Consider the following 17,523-nt stretch of genomic DNA (forward strand, 5'->3'; position numbering starts at 1 on the left):
TGTGTGTCTGACTGTCTGTGCATACCTATACTTACTGTGTGCGTGCGTGCGTGTGTGCGTGCGTGCGTGCGTGCGTGCGTGTATGTATGTATGTGTGCATGTGTGCGTACGTGTATGTACTGTAAGCGTCTGCAAAATGTGTTTTGAATATCTTCCCAGGTTTTAGCATTTATCCAGAGGAAGCAGCGTGTTCTCTCAAGCTCACCATACAGATGTAGACTTGTCTTGCTATTGTCTGACACCACATTGTTTGTTTCACACTGATAGCTTTGGCAGCAGAGTGAGAACACTTGTAGGGGAACTGGTTAGAACAAGTGTGCAGTTACAAAAACACGGGGGGAAAAGAAAGAAAAAACACATTCTTATCTCACATATCACAGACACAGACACAGACACAGCTCTCTAAATAGCCGTTATTACCGTTACTGTGCTGTTAGCCTGCCATCAGCAATCAGCGAGTTTGACGGACAGGGATATATATAAAAAAAATAAAAAATGTGTCTGTATGATTGATATCCAGAGGGGTGCTGAGTGTGTAACTGAGCACCAGAAGCTTTCGCACACTCAACCTAGTGTGTTGAGACAGACAGAACAGCCCCAGTGAGACAGGCCAGCACAGCACTCGCAAGGGGGAGGTTGGATTGAAGCATGTGTGTAGAAAGCGGGGGGTGGGGGGGGTTGGCCTTAGTTCAGACCCCACTTCTGCCTGTCACTTCTCCTCACAAACATATGGAGCCATTAAGCCACAGACATGAAGGTAAATGTATATACCTTCTCTTTCACTTTGCCCTCCCTTGCTCGCCTCACTTTGCAATCTCGTACAGCGCAGCACATTGTGATACAGCCCATGGAAATTCAATCCCCATTTAGGGGCAGGGGCGAATAAAATCACACAGGAGAAGTGATTTCAAATTGTACTGGGTGGGATGGGAGGGTCTGCTATGAGGGTGGTTATTTCCTCGTCTTTTTTACACTATCAGTTTCTCCTCTCATTCTCTCTCTCTCCTCTCTGTCTGTAAGGTCTGTCTGTAAAGTCTCTCTGGCCATCTGTCTACCTCGCTTTGTCCACGCTCTGTGTACGATGGGCAGGGGAAAGAAATAGCTGGACGTCTTTGGATGTCATGTGAAATCTAGAAGGGTCATGTGCTAAGTGAGTACACCAACACTGCCTGGGGGGAAGGGGTCTTGAGGACACAAAGTCTGATGGCACCGTGAAGGCCCCACCAGTTTCCAGTACGCTGGGCATCATCACCGGTGAAAGGGTTTGAAGCGGTGCCCGCTATGTGGGACACTCTGCTCTCATGGCCGACCCGACCCCCCACCCCTCCGCCCGGGATATACAAGCACCATGACACCATGGCTGGGTATCAACGGGCCAAATTATCCGTCATAGGCCTGCGGGGGGCTGGCATATTAGGCTATAATAGACTTTTATCAGCCGATTACAATCATATCAACATAATATTTATTAGTGAGTTGTGATAAAGAGTACAGATAAAATACTGTGATCATTATGTTTATTTATTTGTTGAACTCCCGGTGTGTAAGGACCGTTAAAGCTACTATACTTACGCCACTATACTTAGGCATATAATGATGTTGTGTGAAAATAGATGATCAACGCGACTGTGAGCTCATAGATCTGCTTTATTTTATTTTATTATTATTTTATTTATTACCTTTTGCGCAACTATAATAATAACATGGTTGAAAGTGGTCAAAATTACTTTGTTACTACAATATTAAATATCTTGCCATGTGAAACACATTTTCACAAACAGCAGAATAATCATGAACTTGAGAGAGAACAAAAAAAGCCCCCATATGTTTTTGCATTATCCCTACATGCATGCAGAAGGACTTTGGCGTTGCCGTAGAACCATGGACTCAGTGAGCAGTCCCTGCAGCAGGATGTCTATGAGGCAGACCGGGCCTCATCATCATGACCACAGAGTCATTCCACGCCGGGGCCCATTAGTGGCACATCAGACCGAACGCCAGCACGTCCGTTTAAACAGAGCAGGGGGACGGGGAAGTTGTGCCCACGTCTATTTGTTTAAAGGATGACTCGGTGTGTCTACGGGTGTGCCTCTCCACCGTGCAACACCGGGCCATTGAGCACAGCCAGTGCATGGGGTGATGACTTATCACTATGGCGCTGGAATGAGTCTGTTGCTATGTCAGCACCGCAGGGCCGGGGTCATGAGCGCCCGGCCCCTGGGAGTCGTCTCATAATGATGACATCAGATTAGTGTGCCTTAGCTTGGACGTGAATGCTTGGCCACTTGTTTTGCGGACAGAAGGACGCGGCTGTGTCCTACCCACCCTGCAGGTGGTGTGAACATTGTCTTATCTGGATATATTGTGACGGGGAACTTTTTTTTGGTTTTCAGTGGTTTTCAGTGTCGGGGCTGTGGACCCTAGGAGGGGCGCGCAAAGGGTACCAGACAGGCCAATTGGACAGGAAAGTATATACTTTTTTTCAATTCACATTATGTGATGTATAGCTTCTTAATTTGTTCTTCTTCTTACAATACATACATACATGGATGCACCTGGGACGTATCCTCAGTGATGTAACAACATAATCAGGGATATTTGGGATAGGGAACACCCCTCCTGACAATCGGGGGACTTGATTGGGAGTGAATATCGGGTAAGATTATTATTGTGAGGGGTTCAAAGATCCAATTTTAAGCCTCCCGATTTGCTCATAGCCATAGGCTTTTTCAAACACGTTTGATATTTATCTGGATTTGATATTAATCTGGATCACTACTGTGTGATGGGACTGGGAGTCGCGTGCAACCGAAAGAGAAGCAGTCTATAAGAAGAAAGACGTTTGTTAATAAGTGAACACTTGCTATTTTGTGCAACTACACCATCGTAGTCGCACAACACCATCAAACAGGGCTATTATTATGTTGTTACTGTATAAGAGAGGACGAGTTGAATGATATTACCTGCCTGGTATTTACAGTGACTCAGCTGATGTCATACCAATATCTTTGTTTGTTTGTTTGTTTGTTTGTTGTTTGTTTTGTTTGGACTTGCATAATGGAGCGTCAATCTTTGTGTCAAAAGCAGAAAGGAGGGAGGCATGCTGTAACAGCAGCAGCATTTACACCTTCACCAGAAGTCTGTCGCTGACATCATCCCCACAGGCACCGTGCAACTAGCCTTCCTCATCACATTCTTTCAACATCTAATCCCACTGTTATGTGATCATTTAAATATAAAGACAAAATACATGAGAGAGGAACTGACGGCAAAAAAACGCCAATTATCATTGTTGTTTTCATATATTCTAGGAAAGTGTCCCATGTGGGGGCTTGGGGTTTTTACTATGTCACTGCAGCTCTCTCACCAGTAGTGATTACAGCCAGAACACTCCTGTTACAAAACACTTTCATGTTGAAGACATGTTTACATTCCCCCCATATCTATTGTTCCACTTGCCACACTGCCTTGGACTTGAGCAATCCAAGGCACAGGCCCAAAGACTGAGTCTCTGCACAGGCCCAAAGACTGAGTCTCTGCACAGGCCCAAAGACTGAGTCTCTGCACAGGCCCAAAGACTGAGTCTCTGCACAGGCCCAAAGACTGAGTCTCTGAACAGGCCCAAAGACTGAGTCTCTGCACAGGCCCAAAGACTGAGTCTCTGCACAGGCCCAAAGACTGAGTCTCTGCACAGGCCCAAAGACTGAGTCTCTGCACAGGCCCAAAGACTGAGTCTCTGAACAGGCCCAAAGACTGAGTCTCTGCACAGGCCCAAAGACTGAGTCTCTGCACAGGCCCAAAGACTGAGTCTCTGCACAGGCCCAAAGACTGAGTCTCTGCACAGGCCCAAAGACTGAGTCTCTGAACAGGCCCAAAGACTGAGTCTCTGAACAGGCCCAAAGACTGAGTCTCTGAACAGGCCCAAAGACTGAGTCTCTGAACAGGCCCAAAGACTGAGTCTCTGCACAGGCCCAAAGACTGAGTCTCTGCACAGGCCCAAAGACTGAGTCTCTGCACAGGCCCAAAGACTGAGTCTCTGCACAGGCCCAAAGACTGAGTCTCTGAACAGGCCCAAAGACTGAGTCTCTGCACAGGCCCAAAGACTGAGTCTCTGAACAGGCCCAAAGACTGAGTCTCTGCACAGGCCCAAAGACTGAGTCTCTGCACAGGCCCAAAGACTGAGTCTCTGCATTTTGTGGGCACACTTTCTTTTTAAATCACAAATTATTTTCTTCTCTTCTTTTTTCTTCTCCAAAAAGTAGCAGAAATAGCAGATCTAAAAGCTCACAGTATGAAGTGGTAGATCGTCTATTTTAGCTATTGTTGAAATAGGACTTATGTGGTTAAAGGCTGATTTATACTTTGTTGACCGACCATGTCGGACAACAAAAACATCAACGCAGTTAGTTTTTCACTTGAAAATATATCAACGTGGTATAAATTCACTTTATAAAGGGTATATAGAGAGAGAAGGGGGGTGGGGGCTGGGGGGTCATTACCTGGCTTGTAAGACATTCCCGGTGGGAAGAGAAAGCCTTGCTGGGCGGCGGCCGCTGCTGCCAGACTGCGTTGGTCGTGTGGAAAAATGGGGATCATGAGCGGAGGCATGTGACCCTGGACCTGCTGAACAGAGAAGGAGAGGGAGATCAGAGAATGGCCCGAGCACAGCCACGGAGACATAGAGCCACGGAGCCCACGCAGTGGGTGGGTGGGCAGGGGTGGGGGCGACCAGATCACAGCTCGTCTTAATGCGTGCTGACAGGGGGCTCTCCGGCAATGACGGCCCTCGTGCGCTCACACAATACCTGGCCGAGCCGACGCGGCTGCTCTTAATCCAAGCCACAATTTCACCTCGGCACATCAAAGAGCCCCGACACACGCCCATTGTTCCACTATCAGTCAGAGGGGGAATGACACGCAGGATTGCGAGGAGGAGGAGGCAGCGGAGGAGGAGGCTGCGTGTAACGTTAAGCGCTCTGTAGAGAGGTGACGCGCTGAACGGAGTAAGACTGATGATGACTGACAGCAGTATGAGAACACACAAACAACGCCACTGCTGCAGTAGACACAGCATGTCAACCAGAGAGTTATCTGACGCTTTTCACAGATGCCCGGTCCAATGCGCACGCAGGCGCGCACACTCACACAGACACGCAGTCGTGCGCACACACACACAGTCACAGTCACAGTCACACACACACACACACACACACACACACACACACACACACACACACGCCTGTACACACATTAACATAACAGACAAGGGGAAGACTGCAGCTCAGATATATAGCATTTCGTCCCATAATCTTGGATGAACATTTATACAGACGATAAAAGCCTCTGCATTGCAATTCAGTAATTTACTACAACTGTTTTCAGCTGGGGAATAAAAGGGAGGCAGGCCTAAAAGTGCTTGCTACTTGTGATATTTCATTTTAATGTCTGAGGTCTCTCTCTCTCTCTCTCTCTCTCTCTCTCTCTCTCTCTCTCTGTATCCTCTCTCTCTCTCTCTCTCTCTCTCTCTGTATCTCTCTCACTGTCTCTCTCTCTGGTTATCTGATGCAGTTACATAGTATTAACCTTCACCATTGCACCTGCAATGTTATCTATTGTGGATATTAAGACCAACTAACAGAAGCAAATGCATGAGTTCTGAATGTGATTGTGTGTGAGACAGAGCCAGGGGATGGGTGTCAGAAGTATAGTGTGTGTGTGTGTGTGTGTGTGTGTGTGTGTGTGTGTGTGTGTGTGTGTGTGTGTGTGTGTGTGTGTGTGTGTGTGTGTGTGTGTGTGTGTGTGTGTGTGTGTGTGTGTGTATGTGTGTGTGGGGGGGGGGGGTCCAATCTTACTGTCACCCTCTGCTTCCTGGCGCTCTATGATGGGGAGCAGCCCAGCTAGCGCGGGGCTGCGAGGGTTAATCTAGCACTGAGCCAGGCCACCTCAGGGGAACCTGCCTGGAAAATAGGTTAATAAAGGTCACCCCCCAAAATAAACACTTTACAGAATGTTTCTCCATTCATTCCTCTTTAAAATCAACTTGCAATAAAATGGGTCTGGGTGCAATTACTGCCGCTGCATTGGGGCATGAAATCAACCTGCTCAGAGCAACGACTTCTCCCCCATGTTAGCTGAGGTCTGCTTATGATCTCCACGGCGCTGCTCCCCCTGTTTGCCCTTGACTGGCGTTGTCAGGCCCAGTTTCTCTCAAACCTAGCAAGCTAGACCTACTTAAAACCACTTTATTGATCTGTCCAGAGGTGCAGAGCTAGACTAAAAACTAAATAAATAGAGCCATTTTGTGTCTAGCGAGCTTTTACAGAAGTGCAAGAGTAGAAAGTACATTATAGAAGAATGGAAAAGTATGTAATTCTTTTGAATGTGTTCCTGTAAAAAAAAAAAAAAGTGCTGTCGCCACAGAATGGCAAATGGCCTTGGAGACTTCGAGAAATGACCTTAAATAAATACAAATCTTCTTTTTTATAGAATAGGATATTGTGTTCCAGGTTTCCAGGCTGAGTGGATGGAAGATGGATTTGGGCCTTGCATGTATAGAACATATGGAAAAACACGATAATTAATGTCACAACATGAGGTAGAGCCAGTGACAGGCGGAGTGATACACTGGGGAGCACAGCCTTACTCTGTGTCTGTGCATTTGGACTATAAAACCAGATGAAGTCTGTTGCTGAAAGCACTGCACTTACCCTCCCTGAAGCCCCCAATGCCTTCACAAGGCTTATTTTACAACTGCATGCACTGCAATGTCATGTACTGTATACTTTATATATTAAAGGTTTCCAGTCTCCAGTATCCAAATATTGAAGCTGTCGTAATCTTTTTCTTTGAAAACATTTATTTAATTTGATTGATGATTTTCTTTTTTTAATGGAGGTAAGCTATTTTTTTTTTTTTAATTCACCAATGTTGAATTCCCATTTTTCTCCTTGCTTCTCTCTTTAGGAAGTGAATAGAATCTTAACCAATTAATTAATAGTTTGTCAAATGACAAATAACAAAAATAACAACACGTAAGAACGGACGCACATTCGTCTTTTATTATAAATCTTAAAATGTTGTAACATTTGTCCAAAATAGGGATCCCTCCCGGGTTTAATCTAGTCAAGTCTCAACCCATCAACTTTGTGGGTGAAAATGTGGTTGATTTCAATAATATTCTTTATATAAATGCAAATGCAACCAGAAAACAATTAAGCCTCATCCAGGTAAACAGTGGTTTCAAGAGTAGAAATACTGTGAGGCTTCTCTTCTTCTTCTTCTCACTAGAGCGGTGCCTGTGGAGCACAGGACTACTTGGAACGATGCAAGTTGGAAATGCATGGCCACCCAGTTATTATGTATGTGTCCCTTTTATGGTCTGGTCATCGTGATGTCAGCTGTGTCCCCTTTTATGCCCATATATGGAGTTCTTTGTCAGGCATGCCCAAATATGGAACTATACAGTGTTGTCAGAAGGGATGTCAGCTGTGTCTCCCCTTTTATGCCCATAATGGAGTTCTTTGTCAGCCATGCCCAAATATGGAGTCTGGCCCGGGCAGAGGCCTTTTCTGGCGGTTCTGGACAACCGTAGGTCCGACCGACTCGACACCGAGTACTGCACTCCCTGTGGAGGTGTGGAACGTGTGTGTGCGTGCGTAAGTGCGTGCGTGCGTGTTTGTGCGTGTGTGCTCATGTATGCACGTGTGTGTTCCATACCACCCTTTGTGATAACACCCGCCCCCGGCCCCCCTATGAGAGTTAGCCTCAAGTTCATCTATGTGTGGGCCCAGTGCCCAGAATATTTCTATTGCCAAGATGATCTTGAGGAGCCTGAGAATGAAGTGGAGCAGATGTGAGCGTGGGGTGGGGGGTGCTGCGAAGGGCCGCACCGTCCCCTCTCCTCATAAATACGGCAGCATTGTTTCCCTGGTACCGCCATCCCTTTGTCTTAGCGACCGCTAAGTACTGGATAATGCCATCTCACGCCATCTGCCATCGGGCTTCATTAAAGATACATGAATGGGGTGTCTTATGAGGAACAGGTGCTATTGTTTGTCCCTGCAGACCCGGTGGTAAGGATCGGACTCGGAATACTTGAAGAGGAGCATCTGTAGTGATCAGTCAGACGGGCGCTGCCAGCACACGCACCAACAGAGGTTTCCAGGGGGGAAGCTCAGCCACGTTGCAACATGTATCATCAATTCAGATGACCTGATGAAGGCTGTAGCAGGCCAGCTACAGCGCAGTCTGTTCCCTCTCAAGGAGACGCAGTTATACACTGGACAAATTATCAGTGTTTCATTTCACCGCATTAACCCTGGCGTGAGCATGTCAATATAGGCAAACACGTTTCAAAAATTACTTTAAAACTATTTTTTTCCCAGGTACGTATACGGACGTCGACGCTAGGTGGCGTCATATCCCAGGTCCGTATAATATATACAGTATATATACGTACCACAATGTATACTCCATCTATATAATGGTTGAGGCCTACGGAAGCTTTAAACATTGGTCCGGTTCCTATATGGCAACGCCCCACCGTTCCAACTATGGGATTCCAAAACTAATCACAGTGCAAAGCAGTTGAAAGGAGGATTTTCAAATCTCCATAAATCGGACTCCAGGATCGCTGTCCTTGGTGGATTTTCTGCCATCCACATTTCAGATTTAATTTGTGCCTTTGTACCGCGACGCTGCCGCCATGTAAAAGCTTCTGACGAAAGGTAAACAGTGTGTGCTTGTTCTAATGTGTAGCGAGCATTTGTATGCTCCCAGAGTTATAAATTAATTTTGCAATGTGTATGTATGAGAAATAGAACCAACCTACACACTGCAAGTGGAATACTAATGATAATAATCTGATGGTGTAGTACAGAACTATTAAGGTCTGCCTTTAATCTCTTCTAAAATACTGTCTGGTATGCTTCAGTCTACAAAGGTCTGTCTGTCTTCCCAAAATGTTTTCTCTCTTTTGTAAATCAATTTAAGATATATATTTTTTTATCACAGTTCTTTCAAGTGGGGTCTGTGCGCAGTATCAATCTGTGTACAACGGAGGGACAGATTGTGTGTGTGTGTGTGCGTGTCTGTCCATATGTCTACACAACAGTATAAGAACCCCACTTCAGACACGGTGACTCCATAACAGTGTGAGTGCAAATGGAGATGTGCAGGGCATTAGAGCAGTGGTTCTCAACATGTTCCATGTCAAGGACCCCCAAATGAATGTGTATCTTGCTGTGGACTGCCAAACGAAAATGATTTGTGCGAGGGACCACCATACAAGATAAATCTTTTATTTTTATAGCAAATCTATAAGCTCACAACGTACTGTATCACAGTAGAGTTGGCTTTAACCACATGAACCCTCTGGGGCGATTTAGTGTACTAGTGAGAAAAAAGGGAGCAGACAGAGTATAGAGTACCGGGGGAACCCCGGTCAACTAAGTCCAACAACCTCATTTGTAACAATACAAGAACGGGTGAGTCAAAAGACCTTCCTCTTCCTCAGTACATTTGAAGTTGTTATTGGGTGCAGAAATCTGCATTAACCTATTAACATATTCAAAATATATTTAACTTGTGATGACGCCAGAGCCACAGATCATGCCAAGCGTCTTTTCACATCATCCATAGGAGATGGTACCACATCCACCCATGGAGGATATGGGCTCCAGCTGTTACTGGTTCACACATAGCTCCCTCCTTCTCTCCATATAGTGAGGAGTGGAAATCAGTTTGCAGTGGTGGAAAATAACTAAGTACTCAAGTAATGTTCTTAAGTACAATTTTTAGGTACTTTTACTTTAGTCTACTCTACTCCACTGCATCTCAGGCTATTTAGATTACTAATTTATACCTTGGATAAGCCTACAAGTTCACACCATATTTTGAAGATTTAGATAGTTAACCCTAATTTTCAGAAAAGACAAGCTACAAACTCAAAACATGTTGCGATGGAGATCTGCTATTCGTAAAATAATTGCACATTTTCACAAAAGTTTGAAATGGGATGGTCTGCATAAGTACTTAATGTATCCAGTACTTTTGTACTTTATCATTGCACTTTAATACGTGTCCTTTGCTGGTAACAAAGAGCGTATTACTGTAACATTGCTACTTTTACTACAAAAATGGGAGGGCTGTACTTGCTCAACCGCTGCACCTTTGGTGATCCATTTGAAGGTAAAGTGATCTGGAGGAAGCTGGCAGCAGCGCTGGCTCCATCCCAACAGCAGCACACGCTGCAGTAGAACTGACACCAGCAGGGAGTGTGTGTGTGTGTGTGTGTGTGTGTGTGTGTGTGTGTGTGTGTGTGTGTGTGTGTGTGTGTGTGTGTGTGTGTGTGTGTGTGTGTGTAATAACTTCCTGAATACACTGCGTTAAAAAGTGAAACTATTGTAGACGTTACTGAGGAACATGCACGCCACTTTTGGGCATGTCATTATTATAGGCAAGAATGTTCACACATTTTAAAAACCTAATAAAAAATGTACGTTAAAATTAAAAATCTTTCCGACCATTTTCATTCTCAATTAAAATAGCAGATTGACAATCTCAGAATTTGTGACGCATTGTGAGATTGCCAGATTGGATCTGTTATTTTTTTGGGGGGGGAAAGAAAAATAAATGTAATAGGGCTGAAGTGGTTACGCTATGGCTAAGTGTCTCAACGCACACAGCTGGACAAAAACGTCCTTTTGAGTGGCACTTGTCAAAGTATGAATAAGCCTTTCCTCCTACTGTACTTCCCATTGAATTGATCATGTAGTCACATGTCACATGAACCCTGCAATGCTACAGTTAACTATAAAAGCAAGAGAGTTACACAGATGCATTACAAAGAAGACACAATAACTTCACTCATTAGCCTATAATTCACAGAGTTACACAGTAATACTACAAAGCAGACACAACAACTTTACTCATTACACTATAATTTGTTTTTGTGTGCAAATACACAATGCACCTTCTGCAGCTCACGGTCTCTGCCAAACCCCAGCACGTGCACATACACATCAATGTACAGTAACACTGTGATCACAAATTCTACCATGAGTTTGGTCTGTGTCCGACTGTCAATCAGAAAAATAGATCGAAAGGTTTGTGATGGACTTTGATCTTCCAGCCTTCTGTGTGGAATGAAAGTCAGGTCTTCATAGCCTCACTTGAATAAAGCACATTGTCTCCTGCTTCTCTGCTCTGGAAGTGAGCGCAATAAAATAGGGGCACAATTCGCTAGAGGTTCAGGACGGCAACAAAGGGTCCTTGTCCTGACCATACCTACACAACCTTTTCCTTGACTTCCTTCCCTCGACTAAAGAGGGCCAACCCCTTCTCAAGTAATAGATTAACATCTGGAGGCAAAGGGCTGCATTATTCGTCTTCTGTAACGTGTTCACTGTAGGTGTTCTCATACATGAACAATACACTCTGTTGCATGCCTGCGTTTCAGTCCTGCCTGTGGCGTTTGACATAAGGTGAAGGAAAACAAGACACTTGGGTGAGGTCAGGCCATATAGAGGGAATAACCAATAGATGACTTCTTGTTCCACTAATTACTTACACAGCAAAACAAGCTCCCTTGGAAAACGGCCATTTCAATATATCTATATTAAGTCAGCTGCAGTCTAAAAGCAGGGCAGTCCCCCCCACCTCCGTCATCCAGTGAATGCCCATGCACACACACACACGTGCACACACACGCGCGCACATGCACACATTTCGCACGCGCGTCGTGCGCACACGCACACACACACACACACACACACACACACACACACACACACACACACACACACACACACAGAACATTGTGTTTAAAGAATGTGGCCTCTACTGTATTTTCTATTTTGTTTAGGATGGGGGATGGAGGGCATGAAAAAAAGAAGGAATAATCTGGCATGGGCTCACCATAAAATTAAAAAAGGTTTGCAGTAAACTGGCCAAATCCACGGGGACTCCCTCAAACAGCATGTGTAATGACGGGACAGAAGAGAACAGACATAAACAAACCCACCAGTGAGTCTGGGGCCACCATCGTTAGCCCACATATACATCCTTGCTCTATGGAAATGGGAATAAGTGAAATGCCTCGGACCCTCATTCCAGGGGGGTGAGTGTGGATCTAAAGAACTTTTGACACAGGGTAGTCAGATCGCCTGCTGCAGCCATCCAACGTGAACAGGGTAGGGGGAAGGGGTAAATGGAGGGGTTTAAGCATGTGAAGCATTGGGAATTCTACGGGTGTAACCGCTATGGAATATCAAACACTCAACACTAACAGCACAGTCCTTCTTCTTAGGCTATGAAAGAAACAAATGCAGTGTCTTTCTCCTTCTTCTCTTTTAGACTGTTTTGTATTTGATCAAATTTTATTCATAAAACACCTAATATAAGTACTGCCAAATGAATATTTACATAATTCACTTGTGAGCCTACACTGTAATTTATGTAGGTATGCATTCTGCAGCATTTAGTCACAAGAGTGCCTCTATTTTTAAGGCGGTGTGGGGAGTCTAGAGGAAGTTAATGAGAGAATGCAGTGTGTCTGATAGTGAGACAGAAGACCACCCCTAATCTAATAATGGTATTGTCCGGCTGGACTTCCCCTCTTTCCTGTCCTGAGCTGATAGACTGCCGCTCTGTCTTCACTGGTGGCTCCCAGCTGCTGGCTGGGGCCAGAGAGAACAACAGAGCCCATTCTCAGCAGAAAGCAGGATTGTTATGAGGGGCCACTTTATTACAGACACGAGTGTGTTGAGACTTTAAAATACACTCGAATGTCATGTGCATGCCCGACGGCAGGCAGGAATCATTATGAAAAAGAAAAAGAAACAAACAAAAATAAAATCTACAATTTAGTATCTATGAAAAACCACGCAGCACAGAATGGCCCATTCATTGTGTTCCGTTTGGGGAATGCTTGGACTCTCCTCCGCCCGAAAACAAAAAGGGTCTTTTTTGCGTCGGCCATGGGCTGAATGCTTTGCTTTGCCACCCCAGCCCTAAGAAAACACGGGCCCCCTTTCTCCCTGCCGGCTGCCCGCACACAGTAGATCCCATTAATGCAGCTCCTTCGCCCCTGTGAGCGTGCCCACTGCGGAGGACGATGGCTGCGCAAAGCCAACGCAAAGACAAAACAGTTTGCTCAACATTAGCAGGGAAAACACAGGCCGCGCAGGGAGGGAGAGGAAACTAAGTCAACATCACACTAGAGGATGTGTTCTCCGTCAACTGATATTTTCCTTTTCGAGGGTCGGTGTACAATGGATGTTAAGTGTAAGCCCTCTGCCTTCATCCCAGGAAGGCTTCTGGAGACTGATAGAGCTCTGAACAGGTGCTTTGTAATGATATTCAGAAGGAAGAGGGACATACTTTATTCATCATAGATTCCATTTGGCTCATGTTGGTATCAGTGACATTTGTGTAAAGTACTCATGTTAAGTTATCAGGCTGATCAGATTATCAGAAAGCGAGTGCAATTTCTCTGATGTCTGATGAACATGCACTACAAGGATGTGTTTGATTACTGTTATCAGTGGTGAGAACTGCTCGGAGGCTGCAGGTTTGTGGAATACATTACTTAGTCCCAGGGCTTGTTTAAAACCCCCTCAGGTAACTCATTTAAAGTCCTCCTCAGGTGTGACATCAGTTGTTCATGCACTGTAGTAGCAGCCTCTCTCAGAAGGAGCCTGCTCATTGGGACTATTTAAACTGCCGGGGTGTATAAATAGAAAGGCAATTGAGCCATGCTGCTAATTTAACAACAACAATAGATCTAAATTAACAACAGCAACAGATATATATATATTCTCTCCATTCTTTCCTCACTGGAACAGACATTGTTTTATTGTATTATTGTATACTAGTCTATTAAATACACCAAGGCAATGTCTATATATTTTTACACACTATAATCATTAGGTTTACTTCAATGTTCTAAGCTATTACTTTTTACTATTTAGTAGGCCTACCGTACTTGTATTATACCTTGTACATACAGTAAACATTTTAATATTGAATCTTAGATTAAGTTGTTGTTCTTTGCTAGTATTAGATTAGGACATACATTGTTTTTATTGTTCTCACAAAAAAGCATTTAGAGATGTTTGCAGTATTGAGTGAAAAGTAATTCAACAAGCCTGTCTGTGTATACAGTACTAACCTAAATCTACACAGCGTGCGTTAGGTAAACGGACGGTGCATTTCACCCTGGGGAAAGACTAAGTTACAGGTCTCCTCTAACCATGCACTGAAGACATAATCTGACAAAACCCACAGACCCAAACCACCCAGACAATTCCCACTGTTTATATTGCTAAAGCACGAATTTGTTTTAACAGGCCAGCGACATTACCGTACCAGCCGTTCATCCACTTAGCTTAATTTCCAAACTATCAGCACCATTGCTGAGGTTGTATCTATTAAGCCATTTTTGTGGATCATTAAGTTTTAACAGTGGCCCGATAGCTTTATTGTTTAAATTGAACACGACTTTATTTAACGTCAGCATTTCCTCTGGTTCCTGACAAGAAGTCACATTTCATAACTAATTAAATTGATCCCTCCCTCCCCACCATCAGAGGCCACTAAATGGAATTATTTGTATCCAAGTGTCAATATATTAAATCACAGGGGCTAATGAGACGGGTCACCGCTTTCTTTTATCTTCAGTCTCGCATGTGCACATCTTCATCAGCTAACAGTCTCCTTAAATGGAGGATGAACCAGTTGGACTGCGTTCGCCTGGGCGGGAGCCAAGCCCATCTGACTGAGTTGTTAATGCCGTCCCATAATCCTGCTAGCAGACCAACGCAGTGCTCTTCAACACAAGGGAAAACCAGAACACTCACACCGAGGCATGTGTAGGGGCACGCACCACGGGTGCACGCACGCACACAGACACACACACTCGCGCACACACACACTCGCGCACACACAATCATTCCTTACTCTATTATCCACTTATTATCATGCGGTTATGTTCTAGCGGTGTTAATTGGGGAACTTACACATTTTCTCTAACAATGTCTATTTTTTGTGCTTTCTGCCAGTGCATTAATAAGTCTCACGCTGAGGAAATAATTTTGTGCCACGGAGACAACAAAAGCAACCGAGAATACACAAATTAGCATCATTATCTTACTGCAATTACCAGAGAGCTTTGTTTATTTAAAGTTTAATGTTAAATTATTTACCATTATGTGGTTACTTTGTGTGCCATGCCTCGCTAAATTGGCAACCAAACAAAATCACTGGCTTAAATTGCTGCTCATTTGGATGCCAAAGACAAACCCATATAGCCTACTTGCAACACAATATTTGGATACACACAAATAATTACTGCATCTGTGTGTAGCAAGTGAACATTAGATTATTGTGTCTGACATATTACAATGGCAATAAACTACAGGACATAAGGAACAGTGGCATTTACACTCTAAACAAGAATGGCCACTTGAACCGTGAGTCCATGAATCATTAACAACAAGCTGTTACTATGGGCTCATACCTTTCCTCCCCCCCCCCCCCCCCCCCCCCCCTCACTTAATAATAATAACTCAAAAAATACAATCCCTGTCCATTAAGACAAGAAATATTGTGCGGCTGGATGAAATAAATAGATAACAGAAGCAAAGTTGTGTCAAATATTAGGACACTACAGTAATAGTCTACTCTATCTTTTCATACAACTAGAGCAATATTATAACTGGCACCAAATAGGAAAAGACGAGGGAGATCATTTCAACAGAGCATGCCATTGTGTGTACAAAAGAGGAAAAGACATTTTGAGATGTGTAGATCAAAAGGAGAGCTTTCTTTACGGTGGCCCCATGCGGGCTACAGAGCGAAATTCAGAGTTTCAATTTAACTCTTATACTCTAATAAAAATGGAGCTTGTGGCTAGTTCACACATCTGTCATTCTGTATACTGTTGTTTGTCTGTCCAATCCAAGGTTACATTTTGCTGTGGGGGAGGGGTCGGGGGGCAAAGATCGTACATCTAGGCTTAGTAGAGCAGAGGGATATTTAAAAATGATCTTTAATCTGTGCACTGTGGTCACTTCATATTATTTAACCCATACACGTCCCTCACTGTTAACTTCACACCGTTAAAGTCACATGAGACAAACACCTTTACTTTGAAGTTTGCGCTGGCAATAAAATAGTGGCCTTTCCCTTTTAACTTTTTCTCCGGTTCTCTTTTAAGTGACCCACACCTACAGTATGTGCATGAAAACACAATTGTGCACGCACACACAAAGGAAACTGGCTTAAATCACATTCAACCTGGATATGATGGTTTTAAATATTGAATCATGTTAGGCTATTTATTATTCACAGTCCATAGGAAGCTATACGTGTTGTGTGCCAACCAGATCAACCTAATAGCAGATGTCCTGGCATTGTCTTTCTCTTCATTGTTGTATCTGGAGATGTTAATTTTTTAAGGTTAGAGCAACAGTCATTACAAATGTCTGCCTTGGTTAAACAGTAAATAATACATTGATATTGTATCAGCATCCACCTGTTACAGACATTTACATTTACCCAACAAAAGTATTCTGATTAAAAGCCTCCTTGTTTCATCTGGGGAGCTCCTTTCTCCGACCGCTGTGTGAAGATAAAGTTCAGCGTGACCTTTCAGCCGATATTTATTCTCTTGATGTGTGTGTGTGTGTGTGTGTATGTGTGTATGTGTATGTGTATGTGTGTGTGTGTGTGTGTGTGTGTGTGTGTGTGTGTGTGTGCGCACCCACGCGTGCATTCACGTGTGTGTACGCTAACTGAGTGTGTGAGCACAAAATGATCTGCATACCTGTGTGTGTGTGTGTGTGTGTGTGTGTGTGTGTGTGTGTGTGTGTGTGTGTGTGTGTGTGTGTGTGTGTGTGTGTGTGTGTGTGTGTGTGTGTGTGTGTGTGTGTGTGCGAGCATTCGTGCGTGCGTGCATTCGTGCGTGCGTGCATGCGTGCATGCGTGCGTGCGTTCTAAACCATGGCTCGTGTCGTGCCAGAGCCATCCTTCAGGAATGTATCAACTGGTACCATCCTCATGCGCGGGATGCACTTTGGCTGAAAAGCCTCGTGCAAACGCAAGAATTTCCACCCAGCCTTGATCTCTATGAGAGGCTTCTGAGGGCAGGAGGGGCTATAGACAATACAACGTTAATCTAGTTTTATGGAGCTCTGCACTCCATCAGAGCACAGCAAAAGATAGCCAGGTCTTGACCGAGTTGGTTTAGCAGCAACATACGTTTGTTTTAGTCTATTATGCTGTAGGACTTACAGTACCCATATTTTACAAACTTGTTTTATCGATTGCTAACATATGAAACCCTGCTTTTAATTCCCATGTTAATTAGAAAATATATATCTGAAAGGATCAGCCAGCTGGCCTACAGGAAGACTACAGGTGATCATTGATGTTGTAATGCTGAAAGGATAATAGGGTAAAGTGGCTGTGATAGTCTATGTCTTGGAGAGTCCTGAGGGGACCATTCAAATGCTCATTGATGCA

At 44.3% G+C, this 17,523-nt stretch overlaps 1 protein-coding gene across 10 annotated transcripts in view; it reads right to left on the bottom strand.

Annotated features, from left to right (window-relative positions):
- The window catches only part of sox6 (SRY-box transcription factor 6), a 174,884-nt gene that overhangs the window by 48,230 nt on the left and 109,131 nt on the right, over positions 1–17,523 (bottom strand). For 8 of the 10 annotated variants that reach the window (XM_083759969.1, XM_083759973.1, XM_083759975.1 and 5 more), the window contains one exon: positions 4,500–4,623. In XM_083759969.1, coding sequence (XP_083616095.1) covers positions 4,500–4,623 — 124 coding nt within the window. The remainder of the gene's footprint in view (positions 1–4,499; positions 4,624–17,523) is intronic. The other 2 variants (XM_083759976.1, XM_083759972.1) reach the window with 1 other exon arrangement.

The sequence above is a fragment of the Protomyctophum parallelum genome (assembly GCF_964188405.1).
Source record: "Protomyctophum parallelum genome assembly, chromosome: 2".
NCBI classification, from domain to species: domain Eukaryota; kingdom Metazoa; phylum Chordata; class Actinopteri; order Myctophiformes; family Myctophidae; genus Protomyctophum; species Protomyctophum parallelum.